The sequence below is a fragment of the Pogonomyrmex barbatus genome, unplaced genomic scaffold (genome assembly GCF_055798465.1).
Source record: "Pogonomyrmex barbatus isolate J1 unplaced genomic scaffold, ASM5579846v1 scaffold9, whole genome shotgun sequence".
NCBI classification, from domain to species: Eukaryota; Metazoa; Arthropoda; class Insecta; order Hymenoptera; family Formicidae; genus Pogonomyrmex; species Pogonomyrmex barbatus.
The window spans coordinates 4,748,095-4,769,265 of NW_028297193.1; the positions used below are offsets into that span (position 1 = coordinate 4,748,095).

At 39.1% G+C, this 21,171-nt stretch overlaps 1 protein-coding gene across 3 annotated transcripts in view; it reads right to left on the reverse strand.

The window, feature by feature from the left end:
* Positions 1 to 21,171, reverse strand: part of kuz (zinc-dependent metalloprotease kuz) — a 116,545-nt gene that overhangs the window by 15,453 nt on the left and 79,921 nt on the right. For all 3 annotated transcript variants that reach the window (XM_011641793.3, XM_011641792.3, XM_011641790.3), the window contains exon 2: positions 2,543 to 2,806. In XM_011641793.3, coding sequence (XP_011640095.2) covers positions 2,543 to 2,806 — 264 coding nt within the window. The remainder of the gene's footprint in view (positions 1 to 2,542; positions 2,807 to 21,171) is intronic.

The following is a 21,171-nucleotide window of genomic DNA, read 5'->3' on the forward strand; positions in this document are numbered from 1 at the left end:
AATAGATCATAGGAAAACGTAGTCGCCCGCACAGTCGAGCTTATCACAATTCAAAATTCCTTTTGACGCGAAAACAAAGGGAATCTTACACTTCCGATACTAAAAACAGCCTTTCAGTCAGCCTCTAACATCACTTTAGAGTTCTCTCTCGCGCGCACCTTTTTAACAATAATTTTATTCTTTAATTTTTTATACGAAAATTTAAACAAAATTATACTCTTCAAAATATATAAGTAATATTTGTAAATTTCTATCACGGAAAAAATGACTTTTCAAATGGAACACTTTTTCAAAGTTAATTAAATAAAGAATTAAAATTAAAGCGGTAATCTTGAATATTTTAGTCCAAATTGATAGTCATGTACTAACTAAATGATTCTTTTAATTTTTGAAAAATTTAAAACGTGGAAGATATATCTGAATAATCTTTCATATTTATAGTCGTAAAATTTTCCACGGGCTTGACAAACGTTGTACTTCGAAGAACTCTGTAACAGTGACAAAGTGCTCGTACGGCTAAATTTCCGACTTTCAGAGTTCCTTTGATCCGTAAATTGAAATATGCCTTTTCGCGGCATTATATATCCGACGAGGAGACCGAGGTTACAACTAGGTCGCGAAAAGTCGTGGTACGAGGTTTGATAGATAAACCGTTTCCCGCCACCTCATCCTGATTCATAATTTAAAACGTCCTCTGGCTTGCTGTCCTCCCGTAAATTACTACACTGAAAATTCCATCTGGTATCTACGCCGACACGCACTTTTGCGTGTCGGCGTAGATACCAGATGGAATTTGCCTCACCTGACATCGGGAAACGTCGCTTTCGCGACGCACAAAGAAGCGGCATCGCCTCGTCGAAGCTGCACGATGCGGGATGCAACCGGAATGCATGCCGACGACGGAGGTCAGACAGACCACGTGAGTGTGCCGCGGTTATAAATTTAAGTATGGCTCTTTGTTTGTACAGTTGAGAGCACTTCCCTCTACTTCTGTTAAATTTAGTTTATTTTGACGGAAGTTCTTTGAATATGCAGAGCGTCTCGTAAGGATAGCGTTAAACTTCAGCAGTGCATTCTGCGATGGATTTGAAGACGGCTTTCCTTCAGCGAAATTTGATTAGATTCCATGTTTCGTTGCAACTTTAGAATAATAAACATCTTGGTAATTCCGAGTTTCACGTCAAAACTCCGTCTCGCAGTTAACTCCTGCGCCTCGGTATAAAGTAAAAAAATAATATTGTTTAATTCAACAAAATCGGTTGAATTTGTAAGTTTAATAACCATCATTCAATTTTAAATCAAGAAAATTTTCCGCCGCGGACTCTATCTTCATTTTATTTTCATTTGCAACGTAATTAATGATACGAATGTTACAATGGTAAATAAAGATTCGCGCGTTAAAATTTATATAAATATGTAAAATTACATTTCGATATTTTCCGACTTCTTTACATAGCAACTGCTTTCCTTCGGCGCACATGCAGTCGTTCTGTTATTTTTGCAGAAACAAACACAGATATTTCTTGCGTAATAAATTATTAAAATATTTTCAAAGAACGTTGTGAGCGCATATAAACATAGAAACTCATACGATTTTATGCTGGTGAGTCTCCCGCGAGTAGAAAGTTCAAGCGATCGCTACCGATCGATTCTACGTAACTTTACATTGCGGGCGTCATTTATGCGAATATATGGGGCACCGAGAAGATTGTCGACTTGATATCATAATATTGCAAGTCTATATTTGGAAAGGTGCGTCGATGTACCGATGTACACAAGATGTACCGTTCAAGTTACAGACCTCTAGCGCTATTACAGTACACACACGCAACACACATACGAGATATATGCATAACCGCGCTTTCATTCAACAATAGATGTTATAGAAATAGCTGAGAAAAAGTGTGTTGAGATATTTTGTAACTTTACTGATACTGTCTGTATGTCATTTATATATAAAACAACTTTTTAAACTTTTTATTTGGAGTTTATAAAATCAACGCTTCAAATTCAAACTACTTTTAAATTAAATTATATATTAATATTAATTGAGGAAGAAATGCGGTTAACTGAGAGAACGTAGATATTTGCACTGAGAAGAAAGTTACATTAACATGGTAACAAAAAAAGAGAATTGTTCACAGTAACTGATTTTCATTAGTCAAGTTAAAAGAGCAAAATATAATATTCTTTTAATTAAATAAGCAAGCTTTTTGATTTAATAATATAAAATTGCAATTACAAAATAAATTTTCTTTTAGTTATTTCAACAAAATAATCTATTATGATAGAAAATATTTTTGTTAAGTATATTTTTATTTAATATGTTTTGTGTATTTGGTGTGTGTGTGTGTGTGTGTGTGTGTGTGTGTGTGTGTGTGTGTGTATTCAATGAATTTAACAAATTAATATCGGCGTGGTAATCAACGATTTAATTGCTCATATACCAATAGTTAATATAAAATAATTTTAACGTCAGTAGCAAAATTTTTGTTATTCCTTTACCAAATATTTTTCTCAGTGTATATAAAGTGGAACATACCGATTAGGTTGCCCTGATAAATATGGGAGACGTCGGAGCCGTACTGCCTCTCCCCCGTGGACTCCTCGATAATTAGGTTGTTACTAAAGGTGGTCAAGTCTCGCTTTAATCGGATGTGGAAGTCCTTGCCGTGCGCGCGAAACTTTAACGTCACGGTGCTGTCGCGGTTGATCGACCTCTTCGCCCTCAGGTGGCTCCGGTGGACCTCCTCGACAGGATATGACAGCGTTTCGTAGTGGCGGATGTACTCGTTTAATCGGCGAGCTGCAACAAAATTCACTCGATAATGCACTCGAAGTATGCGGCTTTGTGGAGTGTTAAGTTAAACTTTATTCAATTTCGGAGTCCGACCTGCCGCAGTCGTGGAATATTAAATAGCCTAAGACGCAACTTAAGAGAACTCGAATAAAGATGGCCTTATAGAAATAACTGCTATAAATATGCAGTGACATCGAGCGGATATTGAGCGTCTCCTTCGAACCTATCAATAACAGAGCCGTATTTTATCTGCGTATTTTCACGGATAAATAATGGCCGGCCAAACTCGGACACGCGCAAAGGCTGCCAGGAGCTCTCTGAGACATTTCGCGTAATCAGGTCGATCGAATAAATAATTCAGTGTGTCTATCGCGCGAATTTTTGTGCTCCCCTTACACAAGCCTGCCCGCCAGCGACGCTAGGGAGACGGACTTGTTTCTCGCAAGTCTAACAAGTCCCAGCTCGGCTGTCTCATATTGCACGATAAAAGTGCGGCGTGATCCGATCGACATGTTATCGATGGGGAGAATCGGACCGGAGAAATCCTCCGGAGATTCGTCTCGGAATTGTGCTGCGTTTAGTAGCTCATCCCTGGTTACGTTAACGAGACAAAGTCCTCACAGAGAGTGATACCAGTTTTACTTTTCGCAAGGGGAAGGGGAACGGGAGGAGGGAAGGGGGGGGGATGTTGTGCATAATTTTCCAAAAGCGCAGTCTGAATTTATATTAGGCGACTTTTACCCCGTGAAAAAAATTCGCGACAAAGGGGAGGCAACGGCCACGTGAAGAGCTACCCCCATTTCGCCGGATTTGACGTATCTGCCGGCGATGTGAGAATGCACGACACCCCCTTATCCCCTCCGGGAATCCCAAACGCTTTTCGCCGAGATGCCGTTACTCGGGCAAACTCTCGGAACAACGTCGCCGTAGTGTATGAATATTATGGAGGGCAAAAATGCACTTTCCTCGTCGCGTCATTTAGCCGATTTTCTAAAGAGCGTCTCGCAAGCACCTCGCATTACGCATTACGAGACGCGCACCGCTTCTCCACCATCTCGTATTCACGATAAGTGCAATTGCGCAAATGAGTCGGCCGATGCCAGACGCATAACTTTTAAGGCTGATCACGGTAAATGAGGCGCGTAATTCCCGAAGTTCTTAACTGTCTTCGAGCCTATTTGTCGAACGACGTTAAATTGTGTCGCGCTAAACGAAGATATCTCACTCTGAACACTTGCTCTGAACTTTGTGTTGTGTGCGACGTCATTCGGAAGGAACGATTTTGCTGAAGTATCTAATGATTTGGTCGGACGCAGATTTATAAATAATTTTGGAAATAATTATGTAGAATTCTTAAACATGAGCAGGACACTGCAAAATTTTTCAATACTCTAACGATAAATTCAAGCATTCTAATAATTATTTCGATGGTTTCCAATAAAATTATTTTCACACTTATATTTGATAAAATTTATATATTTTGCTTTAGCAAAACCTTTTTTTTTTTGTGATGAGATTGACTAGATGTATTATAAAATATATTTGATTTACATTTTGTGATTGAAAGGATATATATTTTATAAAAACATATCCTTTCTTCGCTCCGATGTTTACACGACGCGCTGTTACAAAACGAGATCACTCCATTATTTTGAAAATTCGACATCCTCCACGTTCGATATAACTTTTATTCATGAAAAGTCATTCGACAAATATCGCGAAGAATTTATGAACAATCAGGAGTAATTTATGTATCCAAGGAAAATGTAGAAAGAAATGAAATTGTTTCATGATCGACATTTTATCTTAATATCAGGCATTTAATATCATTATGCGAAAGAATTACACGATGCTGCGCAGCCTGAGAAATCATAAAGATGCTTACGCAAGAGCATTGCGCGTTCAAAAGCTATAATTATAGCGTCTTATTATGTACAGATTGAGTATCCTTCCTCTTTTCCGGTATTCAATACTAAACGATATCTTCCAAGCGCATTTAGCGTTGCAATTTACGAAGATCAAAAGAAATTCTGATACTGAGTGATAATGCAACTGAATTATATTTTTCGAGATATCTCGCTTCCGCCGTAATATCGCAAGTGGAAAAATTGATTTTTATAAAAGCGGGCACTGCACTGTACTTTATTTAGCCCCCAGGTACGGGGGGATGTTAAAAGGAAGACAAAAGAACATTAAAGTTTCCTAGGGTTTTATTCTTAGACTGCGGTATTGGAACAAAGAAGAATTTTACGTGGTAAGCTTGAAATAAGCTGATTGTCCACTCTCGTCTTCACCCGCCGAATCAGACCATCGAAGGAGGCACGAAAACAAATACGGAAGGCTTATCAACCAACGTCACATCCATCTACGTTAAAGGAAACGTTTCAGCGTCCATTTATTACATGATAATAGGACCATGTCAGTCTGTCATGTAATCAATAAAATGATTGCGATCTCTTTACCCCTCTCGTGATACACGTTAGGTAGTTAGCTATTCCAAAAAGAATAATTATTCTCGTTTATACATTCACTGCCAATATCACGTATTTTGCCGAAGTGTCAGACTTAATAACAAGCTCGTATTTTTTAACGAATGTGAAATTGTTCTTTAATAAAACTCTAATTAAATACCATCAGTTTTTTTTTTGTTGCGTCTCAATTTTCAATATCGCAATTATTAGATAAAAATGCAATACCGTCGATGCATTTCTATAACTCTTACGAAAACAATATTAAGATAATTGCAAAAAGTTTCACGATATTTTCATCACGATTGACAGCTAATATGGATTAAAATTTTATTAAAGCTCGTTCGAATTAATAAATCAGATATCTCGCAATTATATTTCTATTTATCGATTCGGGTGTTGATTTTCAATGTTTAATAATACCGTAATTATGTCATTGAACCCGAATCCCGAGATCCATTAGGCAATAATGAATTCTGTCTCACGACTTTGCATTTCGGCGAATACAACCTGTATCGAATAAAAACTCAGGAAACAAGATGCGACTCGCTTCCATATTTCCATTCGCTCTCGAATGAATAGAAGGATTCGAAACGAAACATGAAAATGTATCGACATCTAAAGCTGTAGGGACGCATATGATGCATGAGACAGACTGCGACGACGTACCTTTTTATGCATTGTAGCGGGAGGTGGATCGATACGGCGTTCGTATAACGTTACTAGTTTATCTCAGAGCGTGAAAATTCCGCCCGCTGTAGCACGGGGAAATAAATCAAACGCGCCTGCATCTTTTCGGTGGAGAAAATATACCCCTGTAATACGTAACGAACGCGGATGATATTCCGAATGTGTGCGCAATAAAATATAATAGTTTTTCGCGGAACAATGAAAAGAAATTCCCTCCAGTGATCATTTTTCCAGTTAAATTACGGAACGCTCACGTATCTGTTGACAGTTAAATAAAATTAGAACTTTACAGGAAAACGCGCTTTGCCAATTGTATTTCAGCTGGCATATCGAAATAAATCTTCTCAACCTTTCGCCCCCTGCCCCCGCGGACGGATCAAATGTCGGACGAGATCGCACACGATAGAAAAGTCAAACGTGGGTTATTTTGTTATTTGCAGCGCGAAAACAGAAATCAAAATAAAGTGAAAATGTAACTTCTTCATAATCCTGTGCCGGAAGCGAAGAGACACTAGAAAATTGAAGAGTCATTACTGTACTTTAATGTAATTTCATCCGGTGTTGTAATCCTATTTACTTTCAAGGGGATATAGTAAATGAATAAAGTGTTCGATACACAAACTCGGTTTACAAACCGTCGAGGAAATTAAATCAATTAGAAAAATCTTTTTATTATCTGGTAAACACAAAATTAATTTTTAAGAAAGATGATATCATTTCCACTATGTCAATCAATATTCGTTTTATATAATAAATGAAAGTTGAAATCTAAACTTGCACATATATCAGAGTTCTATTAGGAAATTCTATATTTGTCGCTATGTAGACTAAATTCAGAACAAGCTCGACTTCCAAATAATATCTGGTTCCATAATTAGGAATGGCTTCCTTAAGTAATATTTATCGCTTTACCCAAGTTTTAATTACGCCCTAACAAACGTTTCCAATATTCCGATGCTGAAAAGTAATTTTGACTATGGGAGGACGTACAAAAACCTATCTTGGACGTCGGTTTCGCAACCACTTTAATATCTTGAAGAAGAAAAAAAAACGAAAAGCAATATTCCGAAGAGACGGGGAGGGGATAGATGATATTGGAAAATGAGGTACGGTAGTCTGTAGCTCCCCATTCTACCTCGCAATTTTCCGAGCTATGTCTTCGGCAGCATCGGTATTCTTTCTTGCGCGAATTGCATCGAAAACGCTCCTCGGAGCGCCATGATATTTGGATACGGAGATGAAGGTGCCGCGGGGCCGAGAACAAAAATGCAAATTGTGTGTCTATCCGGTGATACCGACGGGAGCCATCAATCCTCTCGTTGCCGGCATCCTCTCGTAGCGCGACAAAAGCACTGTTCTCAACTCTGTAATATATTTCGAAATTCGAAATGACCCTGCATGTCTTTGGTATAAATTATCATGCACGTACAATTTTATTTATCAACCATTTTTACCAACATTCTTCACTTTTCTCGAAACCACCTTCTTTGCGAATCGGTGAATTTAAGCGATTTTTCCTCGGAAAGAATTTACATAGGTTCGTATCTCTCCCTTTTAATAATTTCCTAATTACAAAAACAATTTTGTAAAAATTTTGTATATTTTATTATCACAATATACAAGAAATACAAGAAATATGCTTTATTTTAAAATAATTTCCCATAGCCGTGGAGTTTGATCTTATATCTTTGATCTTATTATTACTTTTTATTATTTTATAATTTTACAATTCTGATTTTGTGTTTTTAATTCTTTTATTTTATTTCTCTATCGTTATGTATGTTATTCGATACAAAATTCGCGATGATCGCAAGCGATCGCGAGCGATCGTCACGTTCGCTAATGTCGGAACGGAACGGAATTAAATCTCAAGGTAACGCTTATCAGATGTGGTTATTGAGGCAAACGGGTCAGTGCACGTGCCATTATGCTCTTTGACGTTCCATGAGCGTAAATATCCAGCAGCCCCGTGCCGCTTTTGCGAAACCATCGCGCGTTTCGGGAAGCATAGCGTAGATCCTCCATCGCGTCGCTATTAGGGTGAAGTGGAGCACAATCAGACGTCTCTCCCTTTATACGCAAGTACACGTGCGCCGCGGATTGTACGTGGCATTGTCGTGCAGCGAGGGGAAACCGAATCATTATTGACTCGGAATTGAACCTCGGTTATGATACTGTTTATCGCGACGGGAGAATAAAGGATTTCGTCGAATGCGCCTCGGGCTTCGGGTTGTACTTTCCGCTCGCCACTAACGTTCAATCTCGCTAATGAACGTCGCGTGTAACTCCGTCGGATGCAACTGGATTTCTGCAACCGGGAGTTGCGGCGAAACAGAAACGGCCAGACAGCGGATGCGGCGGTGAGAACGATATTTTCGCGGTCGGTTCGGACAGCTTTTAGACAGACGATGGAAGCGACGACGGCAATTTCCAAGCCGGTCACAGATCCGCCTGATCCGCCGCGCCAACCAGTTTCGGAAGGATTTCATTTCCGGACGCGACATTGCATCCCCACGGAATGGATCGTCTTCTCGGGCGGGCGGGGCGGGCGGGAAAAGTCCCGGCAATTTGAAAAACCTCAAAGTGAAATTGCTTCGGCATCCCGGCCACGGCAAAGCATTACCGCGAAATAGTCGCACGCCACAGTTGTCCATATTCGCCATGGTATCTTCTCTCGCTTTTTCCCCTCTGCTGTGATTTTTTTTTTTTTTTTGTTGGACTCAACGCTCGTAACGCGGCAATTAAAATAATCAACTTTAAGCGCGAAATGGCGATTGCACGACAATGAAATTAAGCCGAGAGAGTGGAATCCAATTTTCACCTTTTATCGCTGCGTCTTAGTGGATAATATTTCTGAGCTCGCTTGCACGAAGGAAAATCGCGAAACGATCGAATTTTCATCCAAACGGTTATTGAACGGAATTGAGGTAATGCACATAATGAGCTTTGAGATTCCTTTTGACGAATAAAATAACGAATCGATACGTGCGAAGAACCATTTTGCTGAAGCGTCTAAAAATTCGGCCAGATACAGATCTGAAAATAATTTCGGGCCATTGAAACCCCTGAGTTCCTTATTAGCGCGTCGTTGTTTCGCATTTCGTCGCTACGAACAATCGTTTTGAATACATCAAATATACTCGTGGCTAGCTGTATTATTCCCAGGTGCTACTCGGGAGTGACTGATGACACCGGGAAATATTTCATCGTGGAAGTCGAACGGGGAGCATGAAAAACTCAATTTCCATTCTCTCTCTCTCTCTCTCTCTCTCTCTTGCCGGGAGAATGCTATAAAAATCGAATAAAGGCCAGTGAATTTGAATTTATGCGTCTTGGCACTTCCTGCCAAATCGTCGATCTATCGACACGACATTTTATACCCCGGCCCTTTTTCGTTGTATCACCGAGACGAACCGGTTTCCGGTAGGTGCTGGTATATTCCACGTTCCACAGGAAACAACATAGAGGAGAATGGAGGAGGGAGAAAGAGAGGAAACGGAGAGGGAGGGGGAGGATACAACTCGTCACGGACCGATGAATCTCTCGTTGCACGGCTTATGAGCACACACGATGGACATATGGCTCGTTCGCGATCAATCTCACGCGCCCGCATGCGCGTCGTGTTTCCAGAAACGAAAAAAAGAGCACAATTTCCCGAAGGAAAGACGGAGAGTAAGGCGGCGACAACGGCGGGCAGGATGAAAACTGGAGCAAAGAGCATCGACAAAGTCTAGTTGGACAATGCTCGTCAAAATACAGTAATCATCGATATTAATAGATGATAATAATAGATTTCAATCAGAATGTGTATTAAAAACAGAGAGAAACAAACAGAAAAGACACCATCAAATTGAATTTAATTAAGCTATCTGGATCGTTAAATCAGATTTAATTAAAATTAAAGGCATGAATTATAGAATTAAATTAGATAAATGCACATATGGCTCGTTTCTCTCTCTTTCTCTCTTGTGCTTTATCGAGATAATTTTTCGCAGATATTAATCTTAATTAATATCTAATGGAAATAATTTAATAACGCGAGTATAAAACGTGTGCGTGTGATAAAATCTGTAAGCTTCAGGGGGAATGTAGATTGCCAGCGAGAAGTAATTTAATTTAGCTGCTGTGTATAATCTAATTTGTAAGTATGTTCTAATAATTAACCAACAAACGCATATGAGGAATCTGCAATTTGCCACGGCAGAAATAGCCACTTTCGGGACAATAGTCTCCAAACCAAAATAGAAGTCACATTTAGGGATCTTCAGTCTTCGTCGCGCAGACGTAAGGGGAGAATCGAGAGAATTACTAGCGGATACCGCACAATGTAACGCAACGGGACGTTTACTCGTGTGTAATTAGTATTATTCCCGAAATAGTTTCAAACAATGCGGCGGACGAGCGCGAAACCGCGTAGCAAAATTACACTAACTTCTAAGCTTCTTGAGCGCTTTGAAACTTTTAGCGTTTGCAAGTTCCACGCGGCTCCGTTCGCATTTAAATATAACGATCGCGTGATCGCTCCTCAGGGAAATGGAGCGCACTGTGATGCATTGTAACAGGTCTCGGTAATAATACCAACGACATAAAGTACGTGTAACACGACGATTGTTAATTGTTTATATAACGATTCCTGCCGTCATGGAGGATTTCCATGTGATAAAACGAAAGTTCCGCACAATACAACGTTTACGCGACTCAAATTGTTTGTCTGACTCGTGCGCGCTCCCATCGCATAAATATTATAGATAATGGCGCTATCAACATTCTTAAAGTTAAACGGAGACAGAGAGCGTTTCGTGGCCGCAACTTCCTCGAAAAGACAGTGATTTATATACCTGCCAGACGATTCTGGAGAGACTACTCGAGATCACTCCGGCGTCTTGGTAAACACTCATCGATCGGACGTAACAAGCTTATAAAAAGTTCGAGACCTAATTAATGGAACTGGAGAGAGTTTATAGAGCATGACTACCCATCTCTCGACTGTGGTAAATTCACGGCAACGATTCCCAACTTACACCGCATTTGTTGCCGAGATACGTGGAACCGCGAGATTTGTTATCTTATATGATAAATGCACGCATTTTAGTAATGCAAAATAAGATAAATGAGCGAGAAAAGAGCAAATGATATCAATGAAGAAAAAGAAGCTAAATTTTTCTTCCTTTAAGCTACAAGTTTTTAAAAACTATTTTCCAGAAAACTTTTTTTTTTTTAGAGAGAATAATGTCAAATTTCCAGACGGTATGTGTATGTTTAATAATTTCTATCTATTAAAAAAGTTGTACTTTCGCTCTTTTATTTTTTCGCTCTTCTACGCTTTCATCCTGATCATTTCTCATTTTTCAGAAATTCTCAAGTGCCGCAATCTCACATCGGATTAGTCGCGGAAACACTTCTCCGCAAAAGTCCGTTATCGTTATTCTCGCCGTATCCGCGATTCGAGACTACACCATCGTAAAAACAACGACGGGATGTTTTCACGAAACCGGCGCGATGTGATAAAATATCGGTACGTATCCCCGCACACCATTCGACCATGTTAATTCCCATCAGATCCGCGGATAAAGCTCGGCTCGCCCCCTCCCCCCTTCCCTCTCGTCTCGCGAGGACCCCGCTTATTTCTTATCCTCTCGTTCTTCCCCGTTCCCTGGATTCTCCCCGTTCCTCTCCTCTAAGTTAACGTCGATGTTTACCGAAGTTCGCCCAGGGGGACCGAGGATTTACCACCTCGTGACTCGAGGGGCGAAAATAGGGTTGACTCGGTACACGTTCGATCAGCCCCATGAGGGGAACCCCCGTGGAATGTCTTTTCTTCTTGCAGCCGCTGCCGCGCGCGCGTTTCCTCGATCTACGTGTTGATTCCCGTCGTAAGAGGATCTTGTATAAGTAAAATGGAAGACGATATCTCTCTCTCTCTCTCATCGCGCTCTTGAAATTCGTATCGTCAAGAATTTAGCGCCGTCGCACCGGAATAAGGCAAGGATTTACCCCGGGTGCACGGACCGAGAGAATTTACGGAAGGTGTCGCCTCGAAAAGTAGGACGAACGATATTATTTGTCATTATTATATATCGCGGCACCGCACCGCGCATCGGATGCAGCGTAATCGAACGATAGATGATGCATCTGGCACAAAGTTCTCGAATCGTGTAAATGAGAGAAGCGTATGACGTCAATGGAAAAGAGAGCCAGCCGATAGCAAGCGGGAATAATTTCTCTCCGAGAGAACTTCTTCTCGCTCATAAATGATGATACCCAGTCGATATTCGCAGCGTTGCAATTATTTTCAATTGCCCGAGACGTACATGTATCCACTTTAATTCATTAAGTTTCCGCTTATCTACTCTGATACAAGTAGCAAATTGCAGTCTGATGTTTACGTTTCAAACGATTCAAACTGCGATCCGGTTGCGCATCAAATTTAGACTACGAATGACTGATTAAGTTAAAGGAGAAGAAAATTCAAGGAAGAGAAAGAAATCCGTTCCCACGACGACTTGATTTATAAAAAAAAAAAAAAAAAAAATGATCACCGTTATAAATGTATAACGGTAATTAACAGGCGCCATTTTCGATAAATCTCGGAGAATTAATTCGTAACGTACAATCGTCCGGATCCGATTCGTTTATTTTGCCGTCCCGAAGGGATCCCGATATCATGCAGAACGGGCTCGCACCATCGGACACGGTGGATTTGATAGACCGAGCGGGTGTTAACTGAGAGACCGTAACGACGGTGGAGGAGGAATCAATTGACCCAATTTCACGTGCCGACCCTGTCTACCTCCATTATCTAATTTAACTATTTAGCCAACTGTTCGTGCACTCCCTCGATATAGAGGCTCCAGAGGATAATACTTTCGCGCGAACGAAACCCGAGAACCGCCAATTAATATCGCCTCTTTCGCTCGCCGCGCCGCAGATCGAGATTAACTCTCTGTAACCAAATATAAGCTGTCTCACTACGAGTATATATATATATATATATATATATATATATATATCCGCGAATATCGCGTGACAGGGCAGCTACATTTTTCTATTGAAATTTCAAACAAATAAAGGGCCATTATACATTTGCGATTGTAATCGCGCATAAAAAAATTAACTCAAAGGTAGTTATCTCTTTTTGCCAATTATAAAAGATATTGCTTATTTAAAGGAAATATACCTGTTATAATTACTCTTTCTGGTTATTTTAAATAAAGGCATCAAATGTTAAAAATTTCGAGAGTTTAAAAATATAAAAATTGATAAAAGTGTGTTCAAATCACAAAATTAACATAATAATCGATGTAAAAATATATCGCTGCAATTGCTTTTAAATAAACAAATGTATAATTTTTGTATGATATTACTAGTCTTAGTTTATATAACTGGCAGATTTCGCAAGTTTCGGAAAGATAGTTGCGCGAGTTATGCTTAAACTCTATAGCTGTTTGGCAAGGAGTGCAAAGTATGACTATAGAAAAGCTTTAATTGAATTAGTTTAGAAACACGAGTTTAACATTAGTCTACTAATTAATGTTACGGTCGGATAAGTATGAGAAATTTCCCTTTTTCTCTCATTAATTGCCGTTGAAGCGAACAATGTAGCACAAGAAGTACAAAACTGAATCTCGCCTTGCATGCATCAAGTATATCTCATTTTATACCAGCTGCACAACGTTTTACTTTTTACAATAAATTATTGCAATAATCACAATACGTATATAAATGCGCGCTGTACTATTCTCAATTGCCGTTACGTTAAAAATTGCCCAGAATAAATTTAATTTAATTTAATCCAAACAAAGGAAAATAAAAAATTTGCCGTACATGTATTGTACGAGAGTCTTGTTTATAAAAGCATTAGAAGTCACACTTACGAGACGCTCGTTTCAATAAGCTCACAAATGTAACGATCATTACCACTGCCACGATTAAAGTTCGAGAAATTTACGATGTTCGTGAACGGATTTTGCAATATGGCAAGAGTCCTCGGGATATGGCAAGGCTCTCTAACAGACCGTTGTACAAACTTCAAATGTCCGTCGTAAAAGCTGCGCAGGGAAAAGACAAAAGAGACGTGCATGTCACAAGTAATGCCTGGTGTTCCGAAAGTGTATTCAATTTTCTTGCGTGTGCACAGTCGGCGGCATACGTAAAACGAGTCTCAAAGTTACCGATGTAGTTCGTGCGACATACTGATGCGGATTTCTTGATGTGCCGCATTCGCGCGCGCGCGCGCGCGCGCACACAGATGCGCGTGCACATAAAAACGCGCGGACGCAAAATCGCAAAATGGATTTTCTTTTGAAGCAAAGCCACATAGAGAACCTAATTCATTGCCCACGTTAATGAAATAAAAGATAAATAGCGAAGTATCCATCTCTATACTTTTGTTATCGCCATTAAATGCTCTCTCGGCAAATGGGATTTAACAAAACGGGATGTTCGCGAAATTGCGTTTCAATGATATTACTCTTTTGGAATTTCCAAATACGCGCCCGATGTGACCCACATTTTCCAATGTAATAATGCCATGTAATAATGCCATGCTACCTGTTCGGAAAATGCTGAAATACAGCGCCCATGTAATTCATTTACGTTTCACGTTTGACAGATAAAAGCTATTCATACCCTGTAAAATACCAAACGGGACACATAATAAACATTAATCATCTCGTTGATGAGGAGAAAGCTCGATTCGTTAATAATTCATTAAAGAGTTCATCATTTAAACTCTTTTAAAACTTCTCGTTAATTTTACAAAAGCAATTTCCAAAAAAAAATAATAATAATCTGATTATACAAAACAAATTTCTCATATTCTGCGCTTTATTTATTCGCAGAGAAATTTTCGAGAATATTTTCCTTCAAGTAGAGGATTAAAAGAGCATTAGCTTTCCTCATCTTGCTCCATTTATATCAAATACAAACTTAAATTAAACTTAAATACAAACTTAAATACAAAATTTAATTCTTATTCTTATTTTTCTCATTATTCTTAAATTATGTCATAGCTCGTCTTTATCTTTCTTCAAATATTTATTACATTAATCCTCACAAAAGAAAAAAATATATACGCATATATATGACATAAATGTGTGTGTGTGTGTGTGTGTGTGTGTGTGTGTGTGTGTGTGTGTGTGTAATATACTCAGCTTTGTGGATTGTTAAATCCAAATGATTCTGCGAGTTAGAGTTATGTCTGTGGGGGATGAATAATTTTCAAATCGTTTCATAAAATACGATACTTTTCAAAAAAATTTATCAAGTTACTCTAATTGTAAAATATTAGGAATTAATTGCGGTTGTCACAACCGCACGTCATTGTCATTAAAGAGGATCAAGAGATGTACTTCGTGCTCATTCGCCAAACGATAAATAACGTTCCGCTGCAACTTCGACCGTACATCCCCGATGGTCCTTGCTTCGCTTCGCAAAAACGCGAGATAACATGCGTGCTGTTCTGGCAGAAGCATCGCGACGAGAGACGTACGCAAGATTTATCGCCTTTCACGGTTGCTTCTCTCGCTGCAAATGGCCATCGAGAGGAAGAGAGATATATATATATATATATAGAGAGAGAGAGAGGGAGAGAAAGGACCCTTTTCCGTTCGGCTCCTCGCCACCGACATAAATCATCGACAAGGGATTCGTGACGTTATTTTAATATCGCTCGTGAATTTCGCACGGACGTGTCCGTTGTCCCACAAACGTCATCTCGCGTTGATATCCGCCAAAGAAAAAAAGGGTAAAAAAAAAAAGTGCAAACTACGCTACCCTAACACATAGACATTTGGTATATCGAGATGTTCGGCATGCTTCGAATTTGTCGCTATAGTTATAATCGCAGAAATGCCTCGTAAAGAGTTGCAGCCGACGAAATCTGCGCCAGGCAATTGTGTAATCGGAACGGTTGCGGAGGAATTTATGGCTCGCCTGGTTGCGAGCTCGCTTGATGTCGTCAAGAGGATTAGCGTCGTGCTTCTTGCGAAGCACTTCGAGAATTTAATCCCTTAATCCGCCGCTGAAAGCGCGCGAGCGTTATCCGCGCATTTTTCTTCCCCTCGCGGAAGTAAACACGATGAGCGAACTCGCGTCGGAAGCGCGAAAATCGCCGGAAGCCGATGGTAAGTCGATGTAAATTGCCGCACGAACGGGCGAGACACGAGCGGAAACTAGTTTCGGACACGGTTCGCGGGATGTCACTTTTGGTTCCCCGAAGAGCTGTCCGGCTCCATCGATTATCCGATATAACGGCAAACAAACGGGAACACCGTGACGTGATAACGTGAGCAGACGCGGCATATAGTTGTCACGACATCGTGAAAACAAGAAGACAGTATAGCATAAAGAAATAACGAGTGTCTACGAGAATATCAAAATGATATTATATTCGTCAAAATAATATAAAAGAGAACCGGGAGAAGTAAAAACCGAAAAATAAAAACTCATACATAAATATTTAAAGAGTGAACACATGTTCACATATGTGCGATTCAAAAGTCGGTGAAATAACATTTGAAGTCGATCGACATTCGAAGAGGAAAAATTTTAACGGTATCCCAACACTACGTGTCACGTATTAATATTTCAGCGCGACAAAAATTTAACGTTAGGAAGCGACAAAAAGACGGAAGAAAAATAGCATGGCGGAGAGAGAGAGAGAGAGAGAGAGAGAGGAGAAATTATTCAGAAATTATCTCTGAAAAAATTTGGTTTCGTTCGGAAAATTGGTGAAAATTGCGGTCCGTATCGTGAAAGCTTATGATCGAGTGCATATCGGAGCGATACGAACGAAATTTAGAAACAGCATTACTTCCGATCGTTCCGCGCAACGATACGTAACGTAATGCAGTTTATCGCGCGCGCGTGACTAAAAGTCAAACTTTTACTATGAAAATATTTTCCCGTGTCACATGACGCGCGCACGTACGTGCGACGATTAAATCTGCGCCCAACGCCGTGGATGCAGATATATCCGGCCATCTGCGGCGTCACATTCATCACGAAAGGATCGATGCACTCGGCCGCTCGAATACGCGAATAACGTCGATTAGCCCCGCGTACGTGTGCTGCTCAACAAACGATATTTATTCTGCAGCTCGGTCGCCGCGTTAATCCGACGGACATTACTTTTCTTCTCAACGTAAATCGTCCCGACGTACGTGTACCGGTTTATCAGACGTCGCACGTTTTCCTCGGACTATAAATAGTATAGTAGAAACGAAAAGCATTGTCGATGGTTTCACTGGTGGGGAGGGAGAGGGTTACCCACTTGAGTTAACTAAAACGAGAAGATGATAAAATCTTATTTTCTACCTTTCTACTTTTAAATGCGCTTCGACAAGACGAGTTAATCTGACGTTGGATTGTATATATAGAATTTTAACAGGTTATCTATTTAATCCGGAAAAGAAATTTCTTGAGAAATCCTTGATTTTCAAGATAATTTGTTAAAAATTTCAGGGAAAATAAAAGAGTATTTTTCAATGTATCTTAAATCGTTAAATAAATATATATTTATTGTGCAAAGTTTTTAATGCTTTTCATTCATAAAAGTCTATATAAGTTATGAAATAAAATTAAAGATCACTCGAATTTCAATAATTAGAAAAGAAAAATTGCTGAGAATATGATTTTTTAAAACAATTTGTTAAAAATTCCAAATAAAATGAAAGAGATTATTTTTAAATTATCTTAAATGTATCAAAAAAAAATTTCAATAATTAAATTTGAAATATTTTGAAAGATTATAAGGACTCTAAAAAATAAATATTTTATACGACACAAAATTTTTAAACTTTATTCTCACAGGCTACAAATAAAAAAATTATATAATGCATAATCAATACATCATTCAATTTTTACAAAACTATTGAAATATTTATCTTTATTAAACAAAATTGCATTTACGAAATTGTTGTCTTCAATATTGAATATTGAATATGACATTTGATATTATCGCATTAGCGTAAAATTAACGTGCTTTGATTTTTAGAGTGAATGAATCCACTATTATTATTATCAATTCAGTCAAAACTTCCAATTATAATACAAAGATAAAATATTAAAAAGCAACTTCGAAAAAATTCCCTGATTTTTCAAGGTATAAATAAATTTATTGAGAATTCCAGGTTTTCCAGGTTTTTTCCGAAGATACTGTTTAAAGAACGTTTAAACACGAGATGTAAAAAAACCTAAAATGTTATAAAAAAATATTGGTGTTAGGAAAAAACAATTCCAAAATATTGTATCCTTCTCAATGCTATTTCGAAATAAAAGATTTTATATATTTTTCTTCTCTTTATCATTCATACCATAAAGACTAATTGAAATAGATTTAGTGTCACAATCATTGACAATTTGGAATAAAGTTACCAATTTCTCTTCGTGATTAGTATTTAATTATTTGTCGTGTCCTGCACGACGGATTGAATCTCCATCTCGATATCCTTGGCCCCACCGATACACGTTAACGACTTATCGCCTGCAGAGGCAACTTTCCGCGGAGGAAATGCAATTATACCACTAGAACAACACGGCACGGATGTACTTTGAACTCGCAACACCATTAACGTAGAACTAGACGGTCGATGATCGCATTACAGCCTCGTACGAGATTTTACACGCGAAACGCGTGGAATGTAAATTCATTAACTGATTACAGACAATACGAAACGGAAGCGCCGGAGCACCGTTAGACATGACCGTGTACGATTATTACGTATGTGTTTCCATTTGTAGCGAAGTCCGGAGATAAATATATCTCGACTTATTTTGTTCTCGCTTTTACTCGCGATTATTTTTAAAACGTTTTTCCCTTCATTAAATATCAACCAACAGAACTTAGATTTCTTAGGTGCACAATGAGAATATGGAACACCCCTACGTCAATGTCGAGTCGAGTATTCCCGAACACTTTGCGCTTTCCGGATCCAGACGCGATCTACCGTAAGCCACCCGCCGTAAGAGCGGAAAACCCGCGAGGTCGGCGAGCGTTGCGGTTTCGCGCCTTGACGGATTAACGGTTACTTAAACGTAAAGGATCGTTAATTCGCGGCGACGCCGGGCTTGGAAATCGCGCACCTCCCTCGTTACCGTCGAGAATTAAGGGACCGCATCGCGCGCTTGTTCGCACGCGAGAGGCTCCTTCTTAACCTTTGAGCACCTGGGGGCGCTCGTACGTGTGCATTCGTGAGTGCGTTGTGCTAATACCCGGAAATGCTCTTCGAGGGCTACATTGTCGACGGCGGCGCATTTAGTCCGGATTACCGGCGGAAATGCGAGAACGCGAGGGAGGAGTTTGCAGCCGAAAAGTACAGCCGACTCGCGCAGCCCGCGAAAGCGACTACATCTCGATTAAATTGATTAAAGCCGGCATGCAAAACTTTTCCGATTTCGAGATAACTCGCGAAACGTTTGAGGTGGTATGACTCTAAATCGAGAGTTTTCAGACGCGCGTACAGACAAGGACAATTGCCACACATTAAAAATTCACGATATTTTCGCGTGTCGCCGACTCGCTCAGAATAATCAATAATAAAAGTAATAAAAGTAAAATCGATAAAAATATAAAAAGTTTTCAATTTGTCCACTTGCACTTAAAACGATTGGTCTCGACTATTTTCTAGTTCAATTATCCTCATCCGTTACAAAATGCAAAAAAATAGCTTTGTAAGATTTTTTTTAAAGTTCACAAATGTATCATCAATTGTTCAATTATCAATTATTCTCGCAGTTTTTTATACTCAAAATATTATGACGAAGTACTAAGACACTGATAACCCTCGTAATTTTTTAATGCCTCGTGTTTTAAGCGACGTTGATTAATTTTTTACCTCGGAATACAGCGGGTTTTATTCTCGTAGAAAATAATGATATTTTCACATTATTTACCAAGCATGTACCTGTATTCTATATAAAATACACTAAGAGAGACTGATAAATAATGGTGTGCCGTCCGTATAACGTTTTATACAGGTTTTATTTAAGTTCTATGTAAAACGGAAAGATCTGATCTTTACAAGTTGCTCTACAAAATACAATGAAAACATGAAGAAAATCGAGATGGTAGGTGACAAAATTTCTGATCATGGGAAAAACTGTAGAAACAATAGAAGAGACGGCGAGCTGCGAATTCTCAATTTCCTCTCTCAATTTCTCAATTTCGTCTCTTTTTACTTTATTTCGCCGACAATAAATGTAAGTCGCTATGCCGCGTTTCTATTCTAAATAATAAAAACAAAGCTAAACAATAAACGCAAAGAACGTAAGGAAAAGACAAAATAATAAAATTCTATTCCGAGTAATCGATCTCTCTCAGCGCTCGTAAGAAATCTTTCAGCGGACATGACAGACAAAGTTTGCCGCGAACCCGATGTTACTTGTAAAATTTCGACGAGTGCGATTGCATTTTCGCGCTTTTGACTACTGACTACTTTAAATGCACTTTAAACAATGAAGTTGATCGCTCGACGTTGCATGACATAAGGGGTTGCAACAAAGCAGGAGGAAAGCTGTCTCTTCTCAACAGAGGAGAAATTTACGTCAGGGAAAATTACTTTTCGATTCACGCTTTTCTCCCGTCTATTACGCCAAGTTACATTCAGTTTATTACTCCTAGTATTCGAGTTAACTGACCCTTCAGTTATCGATCAAGCGGATTCTACAATGCAAATTATGCTTCCTAATACAAGATTTCCATCAATGGTTCATTAACTTCAGCGATAGAGAGAGTCTCAGGAAACGTAAAGTGAAAAAAAAAAAAACAAAACCATTAGATATTTCATCTTAAATTAAGTTAAAAGGGATTCCAGAAATCGAAAGTGTGTGTGTGTGTGTGTGTGTGTGTATGTGTGTGTGTGTGTGTGTGTGTGTGTGTGTGTGTGTGTTTTAAGTGATACACTCCGTTCAATTACAATAAATTGACTGCTGCGTCGGTTACGCGATCGCAAAGAAACGAGATTCTAAGGAAAATCGATAATTCCAAGAAGTGTTACTTTTCACTTCTCTGACAGCTTCAAGCGCCAATCAAACTTTATCGAGTTGAGAAAAGTTACGTGATTATGAGTTTGGTGAACACGTGTGAAACTTTTCACTCTTTGGTTTTCTGCCTGTGTAAGGTGGAAAATTACGTGATCGATGCATTTCATGAAAAGTAAGGATCCTCGACAGGAATGTCATGATTTGCCTCGTTAGTCGCAATGAAAATCTCTC